The 19,000-nt window shown below is 37.7% G+C and overlaps 1 protein-coding gene across 3 annotated transcripts in view; it reads left to right on the top strand.

Annotated features, from left to right (window-relative positions):
- Positions 1 to 712: 712 nt before the first annotated feature.
- GABRB2 (gamma-aminobutyric acid type A receptor subunit beta2) overlaps positions 713 to 19,000 on the top strand; it is a 292,384-nt gene continuing 274,096 nt past the window's right edge. For all 3 annotated transcript variants that reach the window (XM_065873312.1, XM_065873311.1, XM_065873310.1), the window contains exons 1-3: positions 713 to 789; positions 945 to 1,036; positions 2,037 to 2,104. In XM_065873312.1, the coding sequence (XP_065729384.1) occupies positions 713 to 789; positions 945 to 1,036; positions 2,037 to 2,104 (237 nt within the window). The remainder of the gene's footprint in view (positions 790 to 944; positions 1,037 to 2,036; positions 2,105 to 19,000) is intronic.

The following is a 19,000-nucleotide window of genomic DNA, read 5'->3' as shown; positions in this document are numbered from 1 at the left end:
CCACTCCCGGCCCCAAATCCAACGCATTGCTCAACACTCCTCCCATCGGTTTCTTTCCTCCCTCCCCCTTTCACTCCCGCTCCCACCTTCCCCTTCCCTCCTCTTCCCTCCGCCCCCCCGCCCCCCCCTCCGCCTCCAGCACCCATTTCGCCCCAAGCAGGGAATGCTATTTGCCACGGAAATAAAGTTCAGATTTCTCTTCCCCGCCCCCGCCGCTTGCTGATACCAGAAGTGGACTCTCAGGCACCCATCTTCCCCCTAGCACTACACACCTGCTCTCCTTTAAATTCCTAATCTGGTTTTGCATATTTAAGAGGAAACACCTCCCCCACACACACCCCAAAACCCCACAACCCGCGAGGTGCAAAACTGCCTCCTGCAAGTACCAAAACTTAACAGACTCTCTAGTTGTTTTTGTCTTAACAAAAGGACAACAAAGATTTTGCTCCGGGTCCTCCTGTGGGGTGACTTTTCTATATTATTCAAATATGCATATATTATACATATATATGTTTTTCCTTTTTCCCCTTTGATTTTTTTTTTTTTCCCTCCTTAACAAGAAAATCTTCTCGGTCCCAGGCAACCGCTGCTGCCCCTTTGATGTTTTGGTACGCCTTGCGCATGCGCCTCACATTAGAATTACTGCACTGGGCAGACTAAGTTGGATCTCCTGTCTCCAGTGAAACCCTCAATCCCGTCCAAAACTAAAGGGATGTGGAGAGTCCGGAAAAAGGGCTACTTTGGGATCTGGCCGTTCCCCTTAATAATCGCCGCTGTCTGTGCGCAGAGGTAAGTGTGTCTAGCGTTTCTGTTTCCTTTTTCACTTTGAAAGGCTCTGTCTGCCTACCTCTGTGAGCAAGGATCTGTAGTGAGGATCAGATAGATGCTGAAGCGCTGTGCCTGCTGTCTTATTGATGCCTGTTTATTGTCTTTTCTTTCTTTAGTGTCAATGACCCTAGTAATATGTCGCTGGTTAAAGAGACGGTGGACAGACTCCTGAAAGGCTATGATATTCGGCTGAGACCAGATTTTGGAGGTAATGGGGTTGCCTTGGAAATAAGAAACAGCCCAGCAGCTATAGCCTAAGCTGTCTTTTGAGCTTTGTGCGCTGTCTTCCCTCTCCCTCGTTGTGGGTTGCATGTGGTGTACTGAACATGTCTCTTGTGTTACAATATTGAGAAACTGATCCAAACTTAAGCTGGTTTGTTACTCTCCAGCACTTAGATGGTCTTTCAGAGAGACCCTCTTAGCGTGTACTGGTGACTGCTGTCCTTCAGCTTCACTGTTTAAATCCTTTGCTTCACTGTCTTTGTTTCCTTGAGATACAAACCTCTTAAGTTTAGTTAATGGTGTGCCCGGTGAACCTGGCTTACTGAAGGCCATCGGGAACATTTTTGGGGACAAGATATGCAGACAGTTGGTTGAGAAGTCGCATTAACCCCCTGTGCCCACCTACTTTGGAAGAGTTCTAGCCATGGTTTAAATTGGCTGGTGTCTGGATATTATCCAGTCCTGGAAACCTCACTGCAGGGGACAGTGGGGTGGGGGGAGAGGGGCCTGGGGGGATCGGAGGATAGGGAGGGTAGTGGAAGAAGGACTAGAGACCTCTCTTGCTGCAGCCTTAGATACACTGATATGCCTATTTAATTTTACTCCAGACTCTAACAAAGCTCAGAGTTAAAACCTGCACAGAAGCGGGGGGTGGGAAGAATGAGGAGGGGGTTTCAGTGCAATATATAACATTTCGCTTGGGCTAGCCAGATTCCGGTGCTTTTGTGGTTGTGTGTATTCTTATGCTAAGACACCTATGTAGACAGACGTGGAATCCCTCACCCATCGGACACGTGTGTGCCTATTCAATAGAGCATTTCCCAGAGGAGTACCTGTCACTCTTTAAAAAGGAGCAGAGAATTGAAGAATTTGAGTGTGAGCAGTGGGAAGGGATTTGGGGCAGAGTGTCCCGTGCCCGGGGACTACTCTTGCTAAGAATGCATGAAGTTCTGAGAAATCACGTGGCTGGCCATTTTGGTTTGCAGGTCCCCCTGTGGCTGTGGGAATGAACATTGACATCGCCAGCATCGATATGGTTTCTGAAGTCAATATGGTGAGTATTGAGGTTTATGGCTGTGTCTCTGCAGACCTTCATTTGGGGACAGGAAGGAGAAAGGATCCAACTGGTGAGGGTGGGGTGTGCATGAGTATGTGTAGGAAGTGGGGTGAGGGCAGGGCATTTTGCTTTGGAACCCACTGTCTTTGAGGCTTCAGAGCTGGCTCTTTCTGGTCCCTAAAGATTTTTCCAACCTGGTTTGAAATTGTGGGACTTGGCGAAGAGGGTGTAAAATGCATCCCACGTTCACGTGCAAAACGCAGCCACATGCAGGAGAACCCCTGCAGGAGTCACATTTCCTAAGGTTCAGTGGGAAACCCACTTCATCAAGTGATTTTTCTGAGTTTGGTGTGGGGTCAGGGAAGGAAAGAAGAGGAGAGAAAAGGGAAGTGTTTTGATTTGACATTTCACAGAGAATATAACCTGGGAACTAAACTGTAGTGGAGAGGCTGAATAAATGACCCTCGGATACTGATATCCACTTGTTGCTTTTGGAGCCGGCCTCTTTACAGCTGATGGCAAGCCCCGCCCCCTGCCCATGGCTTACCTGCTCCTGTAACCCCCAAAATAAATAAAATAAAAATTGGCCACCCTGCTTTCAAAAGGTAAGCTCAGACCTATGTGTCATCTCTGGTGACTTCTGCAATGGTATTCACCACATGTCCTAAGCCTGTGTGATTTATGGACAGCAGCACTCCTTAGTGGCCCCCTCCTTGGTCTTGGGGCAAGTGCTAAGAGAAAAAGCCTCCGTCTTCCCCTCCCGGGAACACTTGTGTGTATGTGTGTGTTGGGGGGAGGGGGGGGCGGGGCTGAGGGGAGGGTTGCTTCATGCAGGAGCGCCCCCTGCTGCCCATATTGGGGCACTGCAGACGTACAAGACAATAAGTGTCCCAGATACCCCTGCTTACTTGCACCATTTCTTCAGTGACTTTCCTACTCTGTGTTTTTGAAGTTTTCACCCTTGGAAAAGTCTCTCTAGAAAGGCCACATTTGAATGTAAGATGTCAGGGTTACTTTCAGTCCTAATAGGATACGGCACATTGCAGAAGATTGTATTGTAGTGTAGTTTTGCCTGGAAACAGGATGCACTGTTAAAGAAGAGGGTCTAGTGTGTAAGGTTTTATGCAAAATAGTTCTAAGCCAGCCATCAGGACTTGAAAGTTAGGACACTTATTAATTCACTCGAGAGCCAAATACTAGGTAGTGGATATGCTCTTAACATGATATAAATTTTCATCACCCCAGAATTCAAATATAGAGGAAGCTCAAATAACCAGCCCAACCTTATACAATGTCCAAAGATAGGCGATAATCCTGAGCTATCACAAGCTTATGAAACATCTATGACTACTCCAGAGAACATTCAACTCTTTCAGTGTATCTTGTTATATTCTAATTATTGGGAAAGCATTTTATGATATAGGATATGAACACAGACTGAAGACGCTATTGGATGATTCAGAACCATAGATTTCCCACACATTGTGAGAATCTCCTGTGTGGGTAGAGAATATTTCTTTCTTGGGAAACTAAACATTTAACTTCTCAGATATACAAATATTCACTTTTGTGAAATTTTAGAGGTCTTTCATCAGTTTATATCTTGAATTTTACCATAAAAATAGAAAATGTCCTCATGTGGGTACCTGCTAAGTCCTGGGTACTTGAATCTAAATTGTGTGGCTAAAAAGAAAGTGATACGGAAATCAGGTGTAGTTCTGTGTGTCCTGTCTTTTGATTTCCTTATGCTCTTTTCCCACATTTTATTCTGTCACCTTCCTCTTCAGAGCATCAGAAAGGTGAGACTTTATGGAAAAATTAAGAAATATTTAGAATCTAAAGAGACAGTGATGAGATGATTAGAAGTTGCTGCATTAGAACTTAGATGTATAAGTTAGCTGAGAACTTAGACCTGTTATATCCCAAAATGGCTTAAGAGTAGTGGCATTGTTTTCTTCTTCTTAAGTTTTGTTCATTTTTCACCAGCATGCAGCATTTTGGAGAGGTGTCAGGGCTGGACATGATGCCAAGACCTGCTAGTCAAAATATAGACCCAGTTAAGGCGAGGTGTCATCTCTTAAAGCTATTTACTGTTGCAGAAAAGTCTCGGGATGTTGAAAGTGCAGAAACAAACGTCAGGTTGTAAATAAGCCAGTACCGCAGCACTAATGATTAGAACCAAGCATTAAAAATTCCATGCTAGATTCCTTTCTTAGCCTACTGCTAACACACGTGGACTTGTCCAGACACAGTTTTACTTGTTGAAAAATTAACACTTTTATGATTAACAATCATAGTGACTTTAATCCTTCAAAGAAAAATTTTGTGATATGTACTATTTTTTAAAGTATGGTTATTTTATTTGAAGCAACAGATGGGAAATTCCATCCCTGATGTCTAAATAAAAGAAGATGTTTATGGCATATTGCCCACTGTATACAGGTCTAAAAGGGTTAGGATCTTTCGATTAGATTCAGCTCTGAAAGAATGGTTGATTGATTATTTAAGTGAAACCTCCAAATTGATTAATGCACATGTTTCTGCCTCATTATCCTTTGTGGCCTGCAACCTCTGGTACTTGTAGCTTTCTTTTATTATAGCAAATCTTCCTTTGAAGAATGGTAGGCACCAGACCATTTAGACTGTCATTGACTCATTTGTACTGAAAGGAAAAATGGCCCATGTCAATGTGGTGCTCCTGGTAAATGACAAAGATAGAAAGACCTGAATACTAGTTCTGCTTCTGCTGTTCAGTCAACTTGAGGGAATTGACAGCCCCATGGGGCTTGGTTTCTCTTTTTTAATATATATATATTTATTTATTTATTTGGCAGCACCTGGTCTTAGGGGTGGCACGCGGGATCTTTAGTTCTGGCATGTGAACTCTTAGTTGAGGCATGTGGGATCTAGTTCCCTGACCGGGGATCAAACCCGGGCCCCCTGCCTAGAGAGCATGGAGTTTTAGCCACTGGACCACCAGGGAAGTCCTGGGGCTTGATCTCTTCACCTGCTAAAAGGGAATAATAGTCCCCGTTTACATATTTTAGGTGAGTACCAGAATTAATAAAATGATGCAAGTGAAAGTACTGGTGTCCCATGAACATAGCTTATATAGAAGACTGAATGTCAGCCTGTCACTAAGGAGACCCAGTGTCCATTCCAGCCGCTGCCCTAAGTGTACTTGGGTCAGTGATTTACATTACGTGGTCTCAGTTTCCATATGTTTGAAATGAGAGGGACATGCCAAATTGACTTCTAACTCAAAGTTACATGTGTTTCTGCTTTGGTTTATTATAATAGCTCTGTTGGGTACAAAGAAGTTCCAGGAAACTTGGAAATCCAGCAGAAACGTTAGAAAAATGCAGAATTCCTAAATGGCATGCCATTCTGAGTTCTTAGGAGGGTGATGATGGTATCTTACTCACCCATGTGACTCAGGTGACTGTTGATCCAGTGGAAGATCTCTGGAAGAACACGGCCTCAATTAGAATGTTCCTGAGCAGAAAGCTTGGCTTTAGAATGAAACATTTTTAGATGTCTTGGTTAAATTGGCAGGACTCTTTTTGTTAAGATTCTTTGATGAAAATGCATTTTAAGTTCCAAAATTGGCTCTGAGGATTATGGACTGAAATAGCTTTCTCTTCATTTAAAGCAGATTCTTCTCCATCTTGGAACAACACATTTGCCAACCGAAGAGTGAAGCAATATTTCACTTTTGAGGAAAGCGTTCTAGTAAACATATACACAAATTACCTTTTTATGGAATGGCAAATGGTGAAAAGTGCTGCCTTTTTTTTTTTTTTAAACAGATGTTTTCTTGCATCACCAGCTGCACAGTTTAAAATTCAATTCGACACAAATACTTATTTAGCAGCTACTATGATCCAGCTATGTGTTAGGCCATAGGGACAGAGCAGCGAACAAGAGTGACTTGTCCCCTGACCTCATGAAACTTAATATCTTGGTGTTTACTATCGTTAATTCTACTGCAGGCTCCTATCATACTTACGTTTAACATGAGCATTTTCTCTAAAAATTTTTATGAGCAGCCTCTTGAGGACCTAGTTGTCTGTATCTCCCATGCGTTCCTTTGTCACTTGTTGATTTCACCATTCATTTGTTATTTGATATTTCAGATTGCCTGATATATTACATATTTATTGTCTTCCTAAATGGTTTGTATAAAATACGTGTAGCCAAGGTTATAGTATCTCTCTCCATGTGGTTTTGCTCTGTAAACAACGGGTGGTTGGAAGTTTGACTACATAGTATCATATATGTGGAGAGACAGAGCATGGACTTGTAGGCCTCAAATTCAAGACACTTTTTAAATTACTATTTAAATCAATGAATGTGGAAAGAATCACAGTGTAGGACCACTGAGTTCTTTGAAAGCAGAAATACACAGGGCATATTGGAAATACAGAATTCTGAGGTATTACGTAGAAATTACTAGGTGAAGATGGGGGTTAGAGGTCTGTGGATAAATGTTTTAAGCAGAAAGTGGCATATAGGAGAAAAAACAGGAAAAATAAATGGGATTAGGAATTTGCAAGTAGCTTTAAATGGCTGGATTTGGGAGTGGGAGTGAGGAAGTGATAAGATTTGGTATTGAAATCATAAGTGGTGATCAAATTATATAGACCATTTTTGTAGCTTGCAGAAGAGTTTACATTTTGTTCCAAAGGCTGTAGGGACCCATGAAAAGATGTCAGTAGGAGAATCGCTTGAACAGATTCACACTTGAGGAAGATGCTTTTGAAGTATGAGGGGTGCAGCAAGACCAAAGGTTGGGAGATAAGGTGAAAATCCACTGCAAAAATCCAGAAAGAATGGATGAACGGAGACAGGGATGTAAAGGAGAAGATACAAAAGCAGGGCTTTTACGAGGCAGAAGTGGCAGGACTTGGTGAATCCTAAGTTTCTGATGGTTTCATTTATCGATATGGGGAACACCAAAAGGGCAGCCGGTTTGGGGGTGGGCTGGGGATTGAGGTGTGTGGGAAGACAGTTCATTTTGGGAAACGCTGACTTTTCTCCACACATGGAATCTCCAAATGGAGATTGGAAAATACAGGTCTGGAGCTTAGTAAGAAGTCATGACTAGAGAGATGAACTTGGACATTGTCAGCATATAAGTGGTACTTATAAAGGTGTGAATGGATACAATTAAAAAGGGAAAGTGAAAAGACGGCAAAAAATGGGGATCTGGTGAGCAGTGTAATTTAAGTGGTGGAATGCTGAAAAGGAGCCCACACAGATTAGTAAGTAGCTGAGCAGCAGTCAGATGGTAGGAGAACCCACAGATAATAATGTCTTCAAAGCTGAGGCACAAGAGAGTTTAAAAAAGGAAGGAAATGGTCAGCTGCATCAGATGCCACAATGATCAATTGAAATAAGTTCTGAGACTTGTCTCCCAGCTATAGTAAGTAACAGGAGCGCGTTGGTAAATGTAGCGAGAGGAGTCTTAGTGGTTGAAGACTACACCTTTGAAAAGTGTGGATCTGAAGCAAAGTCAGGAGAGGGCAACTGCTAAAAGAAGTCATATATCATTTGGAGAAGTACCCCTAGAAGGGAGTAGGTTGCAGATACAAAGCAGGAGCTGGGGTGGGTGACGGGATGTGGAGCGAGGGGAAGGGGTTGTGAAGACTCACCGACCCAGGCTTCATTCTCAGTAAATAACGCATGAAGCTCTCCTACCCAATTTTAGCAAGCTGTCGTTTTCTCGCCTTCTTTTCCTTCTCCTGCTTCCCCTTCTCTTCCGCCTCTACTTCCCCTCTGTGCAATGCCCAACATTTTCCACCATCGCAGCACTAATATAGGAAAATAATCACAGTTATTGCTCATTGGGCCCTTAACTTGTGCAGGTATCCTCTTGATGTGTATTATCTCATCCAGTCCTCCTATAAAAGCAGTGGTATGGCTAGTGTCCACCTTTTTATAAAAGAGGAGCCTGAGGCCCAGAGAGGTTAAGTGACTTATTCAAGGTCACCCAGCTAGCAAATGATTGACTTTACATCCCTCAATCTTAGCCCTCTGATTATACTGCACTTTTAGATGTAGTAAGGCATCATTTAAAAAAAATTATTCTCATTCCTTATGGACCTGTTTTGTTGTAGTTGTTTGTTTTTATTTATTTTATTTTATTTTATTTATTTTTTTGGAAACAGTGGGTAGATCAGATAAACTAATCCTATATGTTACTGTTACTCCTCGATCTCTCCACCTTGAAAAAAATCTTAATTTCATTAAAATGACTTTTTCAAATAGGTACTTTATTCAGTGTGTATTAAATATAAGACATGGTTTCTGTCCTTGAGAAATTTATACTTTATATTACATCTATTACCAGGTAATAAAGGAAGATTTATATAAGATCTTGAAAAGTCAAGGATGTTGCTTGTGTCATGATCTCTTTCATTATGAATGGGTGCTGTTAACTTGTCTAATAATTTTCCTATTGCTCCAGCAGAATCTGTCATATAACCATTAAGGCCAATAGCTGTCACAAAATGTTGGATGATAAAGTTCAAGAACTGTGTCAGTGGTTTTAAGCTTTGGGTGGACACTATGTGAAAAGACCCTTTCCCTTTTTTTCTTTTATTATCAATTGAATTTTTTCCATTGAAAACACATTTTTGTGATTTCTGATAAATTACTCCTGCGAATAATCTCTTAAAAGTGGTTGAGTGTTTTTCTTCTCTTCCCGGATCTTTACTCCCTCTGGCCCACACAGTATAAATGAGGTTCATTATAAAGATTACATCTCAAGAAGACTTATTCATCAATTTTTAAACAATTATTGCACATGATATAGGCAGTTAATAAATCATTTTCTCTGGGTTAACTCTTAGGGCAGGTCCTTTGCTGTTGCTTTGTAGGACCCTAAACAATGCCCTTGCTTGATTGTGACATGAAATAAAAATCTGACTGTGAGCTTACCCTGCAAGAGAAGGAAGGGGAGGGAAATATCCCAAGTTTCATATTTTAGAAGCACCTCAAAGCGTGCTTTAGTGTGATCCCTCCCACCTCCTTGTTAAATGGTCTTGAGAATTTCTATAAGAATGTAAATCAGAGAAAGTCCTTTTCTTAACACTGTGACAGGGGTACTGACTAATTTCGGGGTGGGGCACTGGCTTGTTTTGAAATCATTCATTCTGTAACATTTATTTGTGATCAGTGCTCTTGGCATCGTGACCAGATAATTCGTTGTTGTGAGGGGGCTGTCATGTGCATTGTAAGATGTTTAACAGCATGTCTGGCTTCTACCTACTAGATGCCAGAGGTACCCTCGCAGTTATGAAAACCAAAAATGTCTCCAGATATTGCCAGATGTGTCCTGGGGGATGAACTTTTCCTCAGCTCAGAACCCCCAGTGTACAATATGGTGTTGTGCTTTTGTCTCCAAGCAAGTTGAGAAAAGAAGAAATTTTCTCATTGAGTAATGGCTTTCATACTTAATCACCATTTTCATTTCTGTTTCATGGTACATTATGACAAAGCCAATTTTAAAAGATCAACAAACATCAAAGGCAAAAATTATCCACATCCCCGTCACTTCATTAAAACTGTTTTAATTTGCCTATAATACCTTCTACTTCTTGTCTATTTGCTTATTCATACTTTACACATTACACTTAGTTATTTGTAGACAGAATTTTATAGTCTGTGTTTTCACTTAACAGACCATGAGTATTTTTGCAGTTTTATGCTTTCTCTAAAAAAAGAAAAAAATGCACACCTTTATTACTACCAGTGTAAACTGATGTGTATTCTTCTATGGCTTTTTGGTGATCTTACAAACATATACAAACATATGAATATATTGACATTTTCTTTTTTATTGTATATTTTTTCAAAAAATTTTAAAAATACATTTTATAGATTATTAGTCATAATTCTAGCTATAGGTTATTTGAAAATAAATACATAATTTACTTATAAACTATTCACAACTACATAAAAATCATATATAAAATAGAGAACTGGATTTAAATAGCATAAATGGAAACTTTAAAATTTTATCTATCAATTTGATTCTCATTTACACAGCTACCCTTTCCTCTATTTTTAGCCTGATATTACACAGCTTTTCCAAAATCATTTTACATTTTTGGATGACACAAAAATACTTTGAAACACACAGTTAAAAGAGGAATGAGAAGGTAGATGGTTATGAGTTTGTTTTTTTTTTTTTTTTGTGGTACACGGGCCTCTCACTGTTGTGGCCTCTCCCGTTGAGGAGCACAGGCTCCGGACGCGCAGGCTCAGCGGCCATGGCCCACGGGCCCAGCCGCTCCGCAGCACGTGGGATCTTCCCGGACCGGGGCACGAACCCGTGTCCCCTGCATCGGCAGGCGGACTCCGAACCACTGCGCCACCAGGGAAGCCCGGTTATGAGTTTTTAAAAGATACAAACACAAGATTTACATGTTCCTTCCAGATAGGCATTTTATTTGCAAAATATGTATTTTATTAAACAAGGAGAAAAATGGGTCTATAGTATTCTGTCCCTATTTATATGGAAAAACATGGCCATGTCTTTAACCCATTTTCTCTTGCCTAGTGCTCACTTTGTAAACATTCTATTGGCATTTTTATCGCCAAGTCTTATTTTCCCTGCTCTATAATTCGGCACGTACTGCCTACTTACCTGTCAAGAGGTCTTAACTTAGAAGTAATTGCTTGGGCAATTAAAGATGAAATAACTTTTCTCCTAACCCAATAGCCAGAATTAAAGTAATGAAGTTTTTAAGGTGAATCTATGTGTATCTTAGAAAAGTGAGACATGAATAAGCCATGGCTAAATATTAGAGATATTGAGGTGTGCGAACGTATGGAAATTGTCTGCATCCCAGTGCCTAGCACAATGCCGGACAACACGCAACAAATATGTGGTGAAAGGAGTTGTTGGAGGGGGTAATTGAAAGACTGCAGTATATCAGGCTAACAGGAAGTATTTATATAATGCTCCTTAACCAGCACCATGCCAGTTAGGCTATTTTTTGGAAGGATATGAAATGGTTCTTACACTAGACCTAAGGCTCACTCTAGAGTCAAGAAAGAGTGATCTTCAATGCCTGAAGTGGGAGGTGAGGGTTGATGGAGAGAAGGCTGTTTCAGATCGGTGGGAGAGGAGAGTAGTTTATCCCTGTGGTAGAGGAATCAAAATAAAAGGTTGAGATCCAGGTTTTTACAGTGGTTCTCAGGCTTTACTGTGAAGCAGAATCACCTGAGTCTTGTATTAATATTTGTATTTTCAGGGCACGTGCCCAGAGTCTAATTCAGGAGGTCTAGGATGGAGTTCAGGAATTCGCATGTTTAAAATCTCTCTGTGTGACTGACCTAGGTACTGTCTGAGGGCCACTGTTGTAGGAACACTAGTTTTACAGTGAAGGGGGAAGCTAATACAATCACTAATAAAGGAATTTGACGACAGAACTGGTCTCTAGTTATCATATGAATTTTTGCAATAAGAAAGCTCCAAGTGGTCAGAGCAGGTGGGATTTGTAGAAGACTTGGTGGTAGAGGGAGAGCTGGACTGAGCAAGAAGGATCCGTGCAATACGAATGGATAGAAAATAAGGAGAACCGTCCTATGGGAGTCAGTGGGCATGGAGACAGTATGAAGAAAGGCATTACATGTTAGCAATAATAATATTGCAAAAATAAACACTTAGAGTGCATATAACTATCCCACTTAATGTTCACAAAAATCTCATGAGCTAGATAATAATATTATCATCCTCTTTTATAAGTGTAGAAACAAGGACTAGAGGGATTGTATAATTTCTACAATTACAGAGCTAATACATGTGGACAGGAACGGCAGGGTGCATATGTAGGGTATACCTATGTATGGTGAAGCTTAATTGCATAAGACCTTGGCACCTGTGCAGAGGAGACACTGAAATTTCTGGGGTGGATGCTAGGAATGATGAGTCTTAAGCACCTTCACAAAGAATAAAAGTAAGGGTCACTTACTAAGGGTAAGAATGAGAGTAGAAAAACATTTTCCAGATCTGATTTTTATTTTTATAAAATGCCCCCTTTGAACCTCCATACTAATTTTTTTGACACAGATGATGAAAAGAATCATAGTTCTGTATTTTAAAAGGTCAAACAAAGTTTGTGAAATGGGGGGAGGGATGAGCACCTAGCACAGGGTTTGATGCTATGAATATAATTCATAATAGCTGCATCAGTTATTTGGTTATAAGAGGTCTGGGTAATATCAGAAATACTGATATTTTAACATACGTTTTAGGATAATATGATTTGACTATTCCTTCCTGTTTAAAAAGATAGCTGTTTGATTGGTGGTTAGTACTAGTAGTATTACACATTTACATGTAGGGAAAATGCCATTAAAGTAGCTTCCTACAAATTATTTATGGCTGCTTAATTGTATTTCTTGAAGTATATGCTTAAATTTGAAGGTCTCAGTGATTAAGCATCTTGAGGGTACTCGTCTACAGATCAGTAATTTAGTGCCTAATTGGTGCAAGACCATCGAATCAAAAAAATTTTTTAAAGTTTATCTACTGGCTTTTACATGTCTCTGTTTTAACTAAATAATCTCTAAAAGTCACCTCTTATTCTGCTATTTTTAAAAAACTTTAGATAGAAATGATGCTGTTATCATGAGAATTGAACCTCAGACTACTTGACTTGCTTAATAAATGAATGTCTATTTATCTATGCACCAATATGTAATCTCCATTATAAAACATACCCAAAATAGAGATTTAAAGAGGATTTGATAAAAATATATAAAGTTACAATATTTTTATCTCATATTCACCTTGATACTGGCTTCGAATTTCTTATTTCCCATGAAAATAAGAATATAGCAAATAGTGATGGAAAATTACAGGCTGTTCTGTTCTGCATATTAGTCTGTTAATGGGAACTTTTGGATAGTAGGGCTTATAATATAGATAATTCAAAGGTGACTGCTATTTTCTATGGATACAGCCCCATTTATTCCTACCTTGCAACTTCTAAAGCATCAACATAGAAAAAATGTTTTAGAGCGTGTGCTGTTCATCCCTTCCAGGAGGGAGTATTTGTTTTAAAATAATCGTTGAATCTTTCTGCTTCCTAGGACTACACGTTAACTGGATTGACCAAAAAATTATATAATCAGACACCTGGCTTTTAAACAAATATACAAAGATCATCTTTAAAATTTGTTCATTTTAGTGAGGGTATTGACATTTCATTGACTGTAAATGTTTTATAGTCAATGAAACGTTTTAAATATTAATCTTAAATGATTTATAGGCCATTTAAAAGACTATCACAAAATAAGCAGAAATGTTAAAGAGTTTTAAATGTGAGTGAGTAGGTGCCAGTTATTAGGTTGTAAAATCAGATCACCATTCTGTGTTTTCACTGTTATTGAAGACACAGTGCTCCAAAAAATGAAATTTAAGTAACTTTTCTCTTTCTTTTCCTTGACCTACAGACAAAGAAAGACTTATTTTGTAAATACAGATTTCTGAATTTTTTTGTTTTGTTTTTCTTTTTTTTTTTTTTTTTTTTTTTTTTTGCCAAATGAACGTTTGAGTTAATAGAATGAAGATGTTTTGAAATGTTCTCTGATCAGTCAGTTGTGTAAACCATTCCTCTTTCAAGCACTGCTAAGTGTCTCTTGGACACTGGTGGGGCTGATCTGCTAGGCTGTGTAAATTTGCATCTGGCTTATGTGTTGTAAGAATGCTCATTACTTGAATCCCATTAGTAGGCCTGTGTGGCAAACCATTTTTCTAACAATTCATTAGAGAATGATACCTTTGTCATTCTAAAAGTCATAATATTTTAAGCACTTGCCAGATTTACAGTTGAAAGATCTATGGAATTACGGACCACATGAAAAACAAAGAGCTTATTTCCTTCGGAGTTTTTAGATGATCTATTTTTAGACCTTAGGTTTTGGAGGCCAATTTTCTATCTATTTAACGAGCCAGTTTTGAGAACCACATTTTAAAATGGCTTTATCTTTTTATTTTACTAACTGGATGTGATCATCATCACCAGGTAGATCACTTAGGTAGAAATTTGTTGTAATGGAATTTTCTTGACTTAGGATGCTTTAGTCAAAGTGGCAAATGTTATAAATGAGTTCTGGTTGTAAAATTCCCAGATTTGGACATAATACCTCTTAAGGGTTTATGCTCTCATTTTAAAAATTAGCCACAATTCTGGAGCTCTGGTTTTCCTGCTTTGTCATTGTTTTGGTGCATAGTGCAATCGTGGCAAGAATAAAACCTGATTAAATTAAATGCTACTTGTGCTGTTGGGCTTTAAAGAGAGAGAGAACGAGAAAGAGAGACCCAGAGAGGGAGATGGAGGGAGAGATAGACAAATGTGGTTCCTGGCCTTGAGGAATTTGTAATTGTTTTCAATAGTTGAGAAATAACAGAAGGCCTTTTTTTAATAAAGTTATCTGGGTTTTGTTTTTTGTTAGCATAAATGAGTATCATATAAAATATGCAACAAGGATTTACCATATAAGAATGTGTATATAATCAGGGACTGTCCTTTTGAATTTACATGATATGGAATCAAAGGTATCAAAGTGCATGTGGATTCTCTTTGTTCTTTTAAGCATTTGATAGTTTGCAAACAAATGCTATTAAAAAGAGTCAATGAAAAACAGGATTTGAAAAAATTGCATTATACCTTTTAACTGGGATATATATTTTTTATGACTAATAACACTACTAAGAATCACCACCATTTATTGAGATAATTTTATGAAATGAAGTTTAATTTTTCAATGACTTCACATTTAATTTTCAAAAACCTCTATGAAATAAGAAGTGTTATCACAGTTTACAGATCGCTAAACTGAGGGCTAGAAGATGTGTGTGAGTTAGAACCAAGACAATACAGCTTTCCTTTATTTTACAGCTAGAAAGTGCTGGAACTGGAGTTAGAGCCCAGTTTGTCTCCTATCCTATTTATTTTGTGTTTTTCTCAAGTTAAAGGAAGGGGAAGTTTAAAAAATTGAATGGACCTGCCTCCACTATAATCTCCCAGAATGATTAATAGTCCACATTCCAGTTCCCCAGATAAATTTTGGGAAACTTATAAAAATCAAACAAATAGAACATGAAGGATAAAATCTGTAATATGCAAAAATAGTCTAAGTCATTTGGAAATAAATTAAAATAGTGATTATCACTGTTTAGGTATCATTAGGGTTGGTGGGTAAATTGAAAATTATGATTTACTTTTTTCTTGGTCATTTTAAATCATCTTTCATCACTAGGGAATGATTTCAATTCTGGCTCAAAACAAAAATCTGCTCTGAAAAAATGTATCTGGTAATCCTGAGAATTAATAACAAAATTAGATTTGACTAAATTTAAGAGAGACTTTTTTAGAACCAAGAAAATATCAGCCCTTCATATCTTACTTGTTATTTTAATGAGGTGGAACGTATCTCAGAATATTCAGTAAAATGACGATTGGTATTTGTGTGAAATAATAATTGTGATGCACTTCAAGGTCAGTTCAAAAGACTTCAGTTTAAACATATTTGTGTTCCTCAAGGTTGGGAAAAGTATGTGGCTTAAACAAAATGTTTCTAATCTCTTTTTTTCTACTTTCTCAAATGTCCAACTGTGTTGATAAAAATTATGAATAAAATTAAGCCACGTATATCATGTATATCTAAAAACACTGTGTATATATACATATATGAATATGACTATATGAACATATATAATTTAAAAATAATTACTAAGTTCTATATTTCTTTTGAAAGCAAGCAGTCCTTGGACTAAAATATGCTATTGCATTTTTTTAGAGATTATTTCTGTGGTTACTGTGGAAAGGTATTTATATCAAAAGCAGGAACTGGGAAGTTCTGAATTTGTCCTGAATTTGTCACTGATGATAAAACTTTGTAAACATTTCTTAAATTCTAGTTCAGAGTTACTGTATTTGAAAATGAAAGAAATTAAATGAAAGAGATAAGGTTACTTCCAGCTATGTGTTACATTTGCTTTGTAAAACAGGTAAGTTTGTCACATAATTTTCTTAAGAGTCTGCAATTTTTAAATCTGAATTGCTTTTATTACTTATTTCTCTCCATTATAGAAAAATCAGTAATAAACTGTAGTGAAAAGTGAAGATCTCTATTAATATCACTCAGAAATAAATACTGTTAGCAAAAGGATCGCTAAACCTCAAGACTTCTTGGGAATTCACATGTGTGTACATGAAATAGAATCAGATAGTATATATACATTATGGTTTTTTTTTTCTTTTTTTAGAGAGACATTTAATCTTTATTATTAACATAGACATTCTTTACTTCTGGTCAATGTGCCATTTTCTTCAATAATTAAACAGTTGTACAACGTATGTTTCATAGGCCACAAACAACCTATTAGCATAAAATTCAAGTAAACTCATATATAAGCCAGAGTGACTTTTCTATATCACAATATGTAAACATTTATTTTATCATTCCCCCCTCTTTTTTTTAACATCTTTATTGGAGTATAATTGCTTTACAATGGTGTTAGTTTCTGCTGTATAACAAAGTAAGTCAGCTATATATATACATATACCCCCATATTCCTTCCCTTTCGCGTTTCCTTCCCACCCTCCCTATCGCACCCCTCTAGGTGGACACAAAGTACCGGGCTGATCTCCCTGTGCTATGCAGCTGTTTCCCACAAGCTGTTTTACATTTGGTAGTGTATATATGTCCATGCCACTCTCTCACTTCGTCCCAGCTTACCCTTCTCCCTCCCCGTGTCCTCAAGTCCATTCTCTACGTCTGTGTCTTTATTCCTGTCCTGCCCCTAGGTTCTTCATTACCTTTTTTTTTTAGATTCCATATATATGTGTTAGGATACGGTATTTGTTTTTCTCTTTCTGACTTACTTCACTCTGTATGACAGACTCTGGGTCCATCCACCTCACTACAAATAACTCAATTTCATTTCTTTTTATGGCTGAGTAATATTCGATTGTATATATGTGCCACATCTTCTTTATCCATTCATCTGCTGATGGACACTTAGGTTGCTTCCAATACATTATGTTTTATAATATGATTTCTGCACTTAACATTTTGTGAACATCTTTTGATGCTATCTAAAATTTTTCTGTAACAGAATATCCAATGGTTGTATAGAATTTCATTGTATGGCTGTACCATATTTATGAAATCAGTCCTCTGTTGGTGGTCATTATGATTATTTGTGTATTTTTACTCTTATGAACTAAACTGTATTAAACTGTCCTGTGTATTCATATTTGATGCAATTATAACATTTTCCCCCTAAATTCTTAGAAGTAGGATTACTGGAACCCAAAGCAGGGTTGATACATATTTGTATCAACCAAAGCAGGGTTGATACATATTTTCCATAAGATGTTATGGAAAAACCCGAATGAACATTTTGGCCAACCCAATATTAAGATTATAACCCTTTGTCATATATTGCAAACATACTTCCTTGTATAATAACTTTGTGAATACTATCTTTTGATGTACTAAAGAATGTTATGGATTTTGATCTTGGCTTTTAGACTTTGAAAAGTCTTGTTTGCCATAAGATTTAAAAAGAGAAATGTTCAAATCATCTGTCATTATTTTACGTATTTTTTACCGTAGAAATTGAATCCATTTGAGATGTATTTTAGAGTAAGTTCTGAAGCAGGAATATACATAGGTAGGATAGATAGATAGATAGATAGATGTCACAATAATTTTTAAGGCAATCTCTCATTTCCCTAATGATTTGAAATGTTGTCTTCCTCACATATGAAATCTCATATGTCCTTAGGTCTTTGTTTTTATTCTGTAACTTATCTCATTAATATTTTCCTATATTGTTGTACCAAAACTATGTGTTTTTAATTATACTAGCTTTAAATATTAAGACAGATTTCCCACAATGTAGTATTATCTCACACCTGTTAGAGTGGCTGTCACCAAAAAGACAAGAAATAACAAGTGTTGGTGAGGGTGTGGAGAAAAGGGAACGCTTGTGCACTGTTGCTGGGAATGTAAATTGGTGCAGCCACTATGGAAAACAGCATGGAGGTTCCTCAAAAAATTAAAAGTAGAACTACCATATGATTCAGCAATTCTACTTCTGGGTATTTAGCCAAAGGAAAAGAACCACGAACTCAAAAAGATACTTTATCTGTCTATCTACCTATCTATCTGTCTATCTACCTATCTACATAAATATCCCCATGTTCATTGCAGTCTTATTTACAATAGCCAAGATATGGGAAAAAAATCTAAGTATCCATCAATGGATGGATAAAGAAAATGTGATATATAAATATATAAAATATATACAATGGAATATTATTCTGCCATAAAAAGAATAAAGTCTTGCTATTTGTGACAATATGGGTGGACCTTGAGGGCATGATGCTAAGAGAAATAAGTCAGAGAAAGACAAATACTGTATAATCTCACTTATATATGGAATCTAAAAGCAAACAAAGAACGAACTCATAGATAAGGCAGAGAACAGATTGATGGATGCCAGAGGCAGGGGCTGGGAAGTGGGCATAGTAAGTGATGGCGGTCAAAAGATACAGACTTTTATAAAAATAAATACAGTGTAAAGTTTTAAAATAAATGTCATGGGGATGTAATTTACAGCATAGTGGCTATAGCTGATAATACTGTTTTGCACATTGAAGGTTGCCGAGAGAGCAGATCTTAGAAGTTCTCATCACAAGAGAAAATTTGTAGCTGTGTGTGGTGATGGATGCTAAGTAGACTTATTGTGGAGATCATTTTGCAACATATACAGATACTGAATTACCCTGTTATACAATGAAACTGATTTAATGTTTTATGTCAGTTATAACTAAAAAAAAGGACAAATCTCCCCTCATTATG

The sequence above is a fragment of the Phocoena phocoena genome, chromosome 3, assembly GCF_963924675.1.
Source record: "Phocoena phocoena chromosome 3, mPhoPho1.1, whole genome shotgun sequence".
Lineage (NCBI taxonomy): Eukaryota > Metazoa > Chordata > Mammalia > Artiodactyla > Phocoenidae > Phocoena > Phocoena phocoena.
The sequence above is the reverse complement of the archived record's forward strand: the minus strand, read 5'-3'. Positions and strand labels throughout refer to the sequence as shown.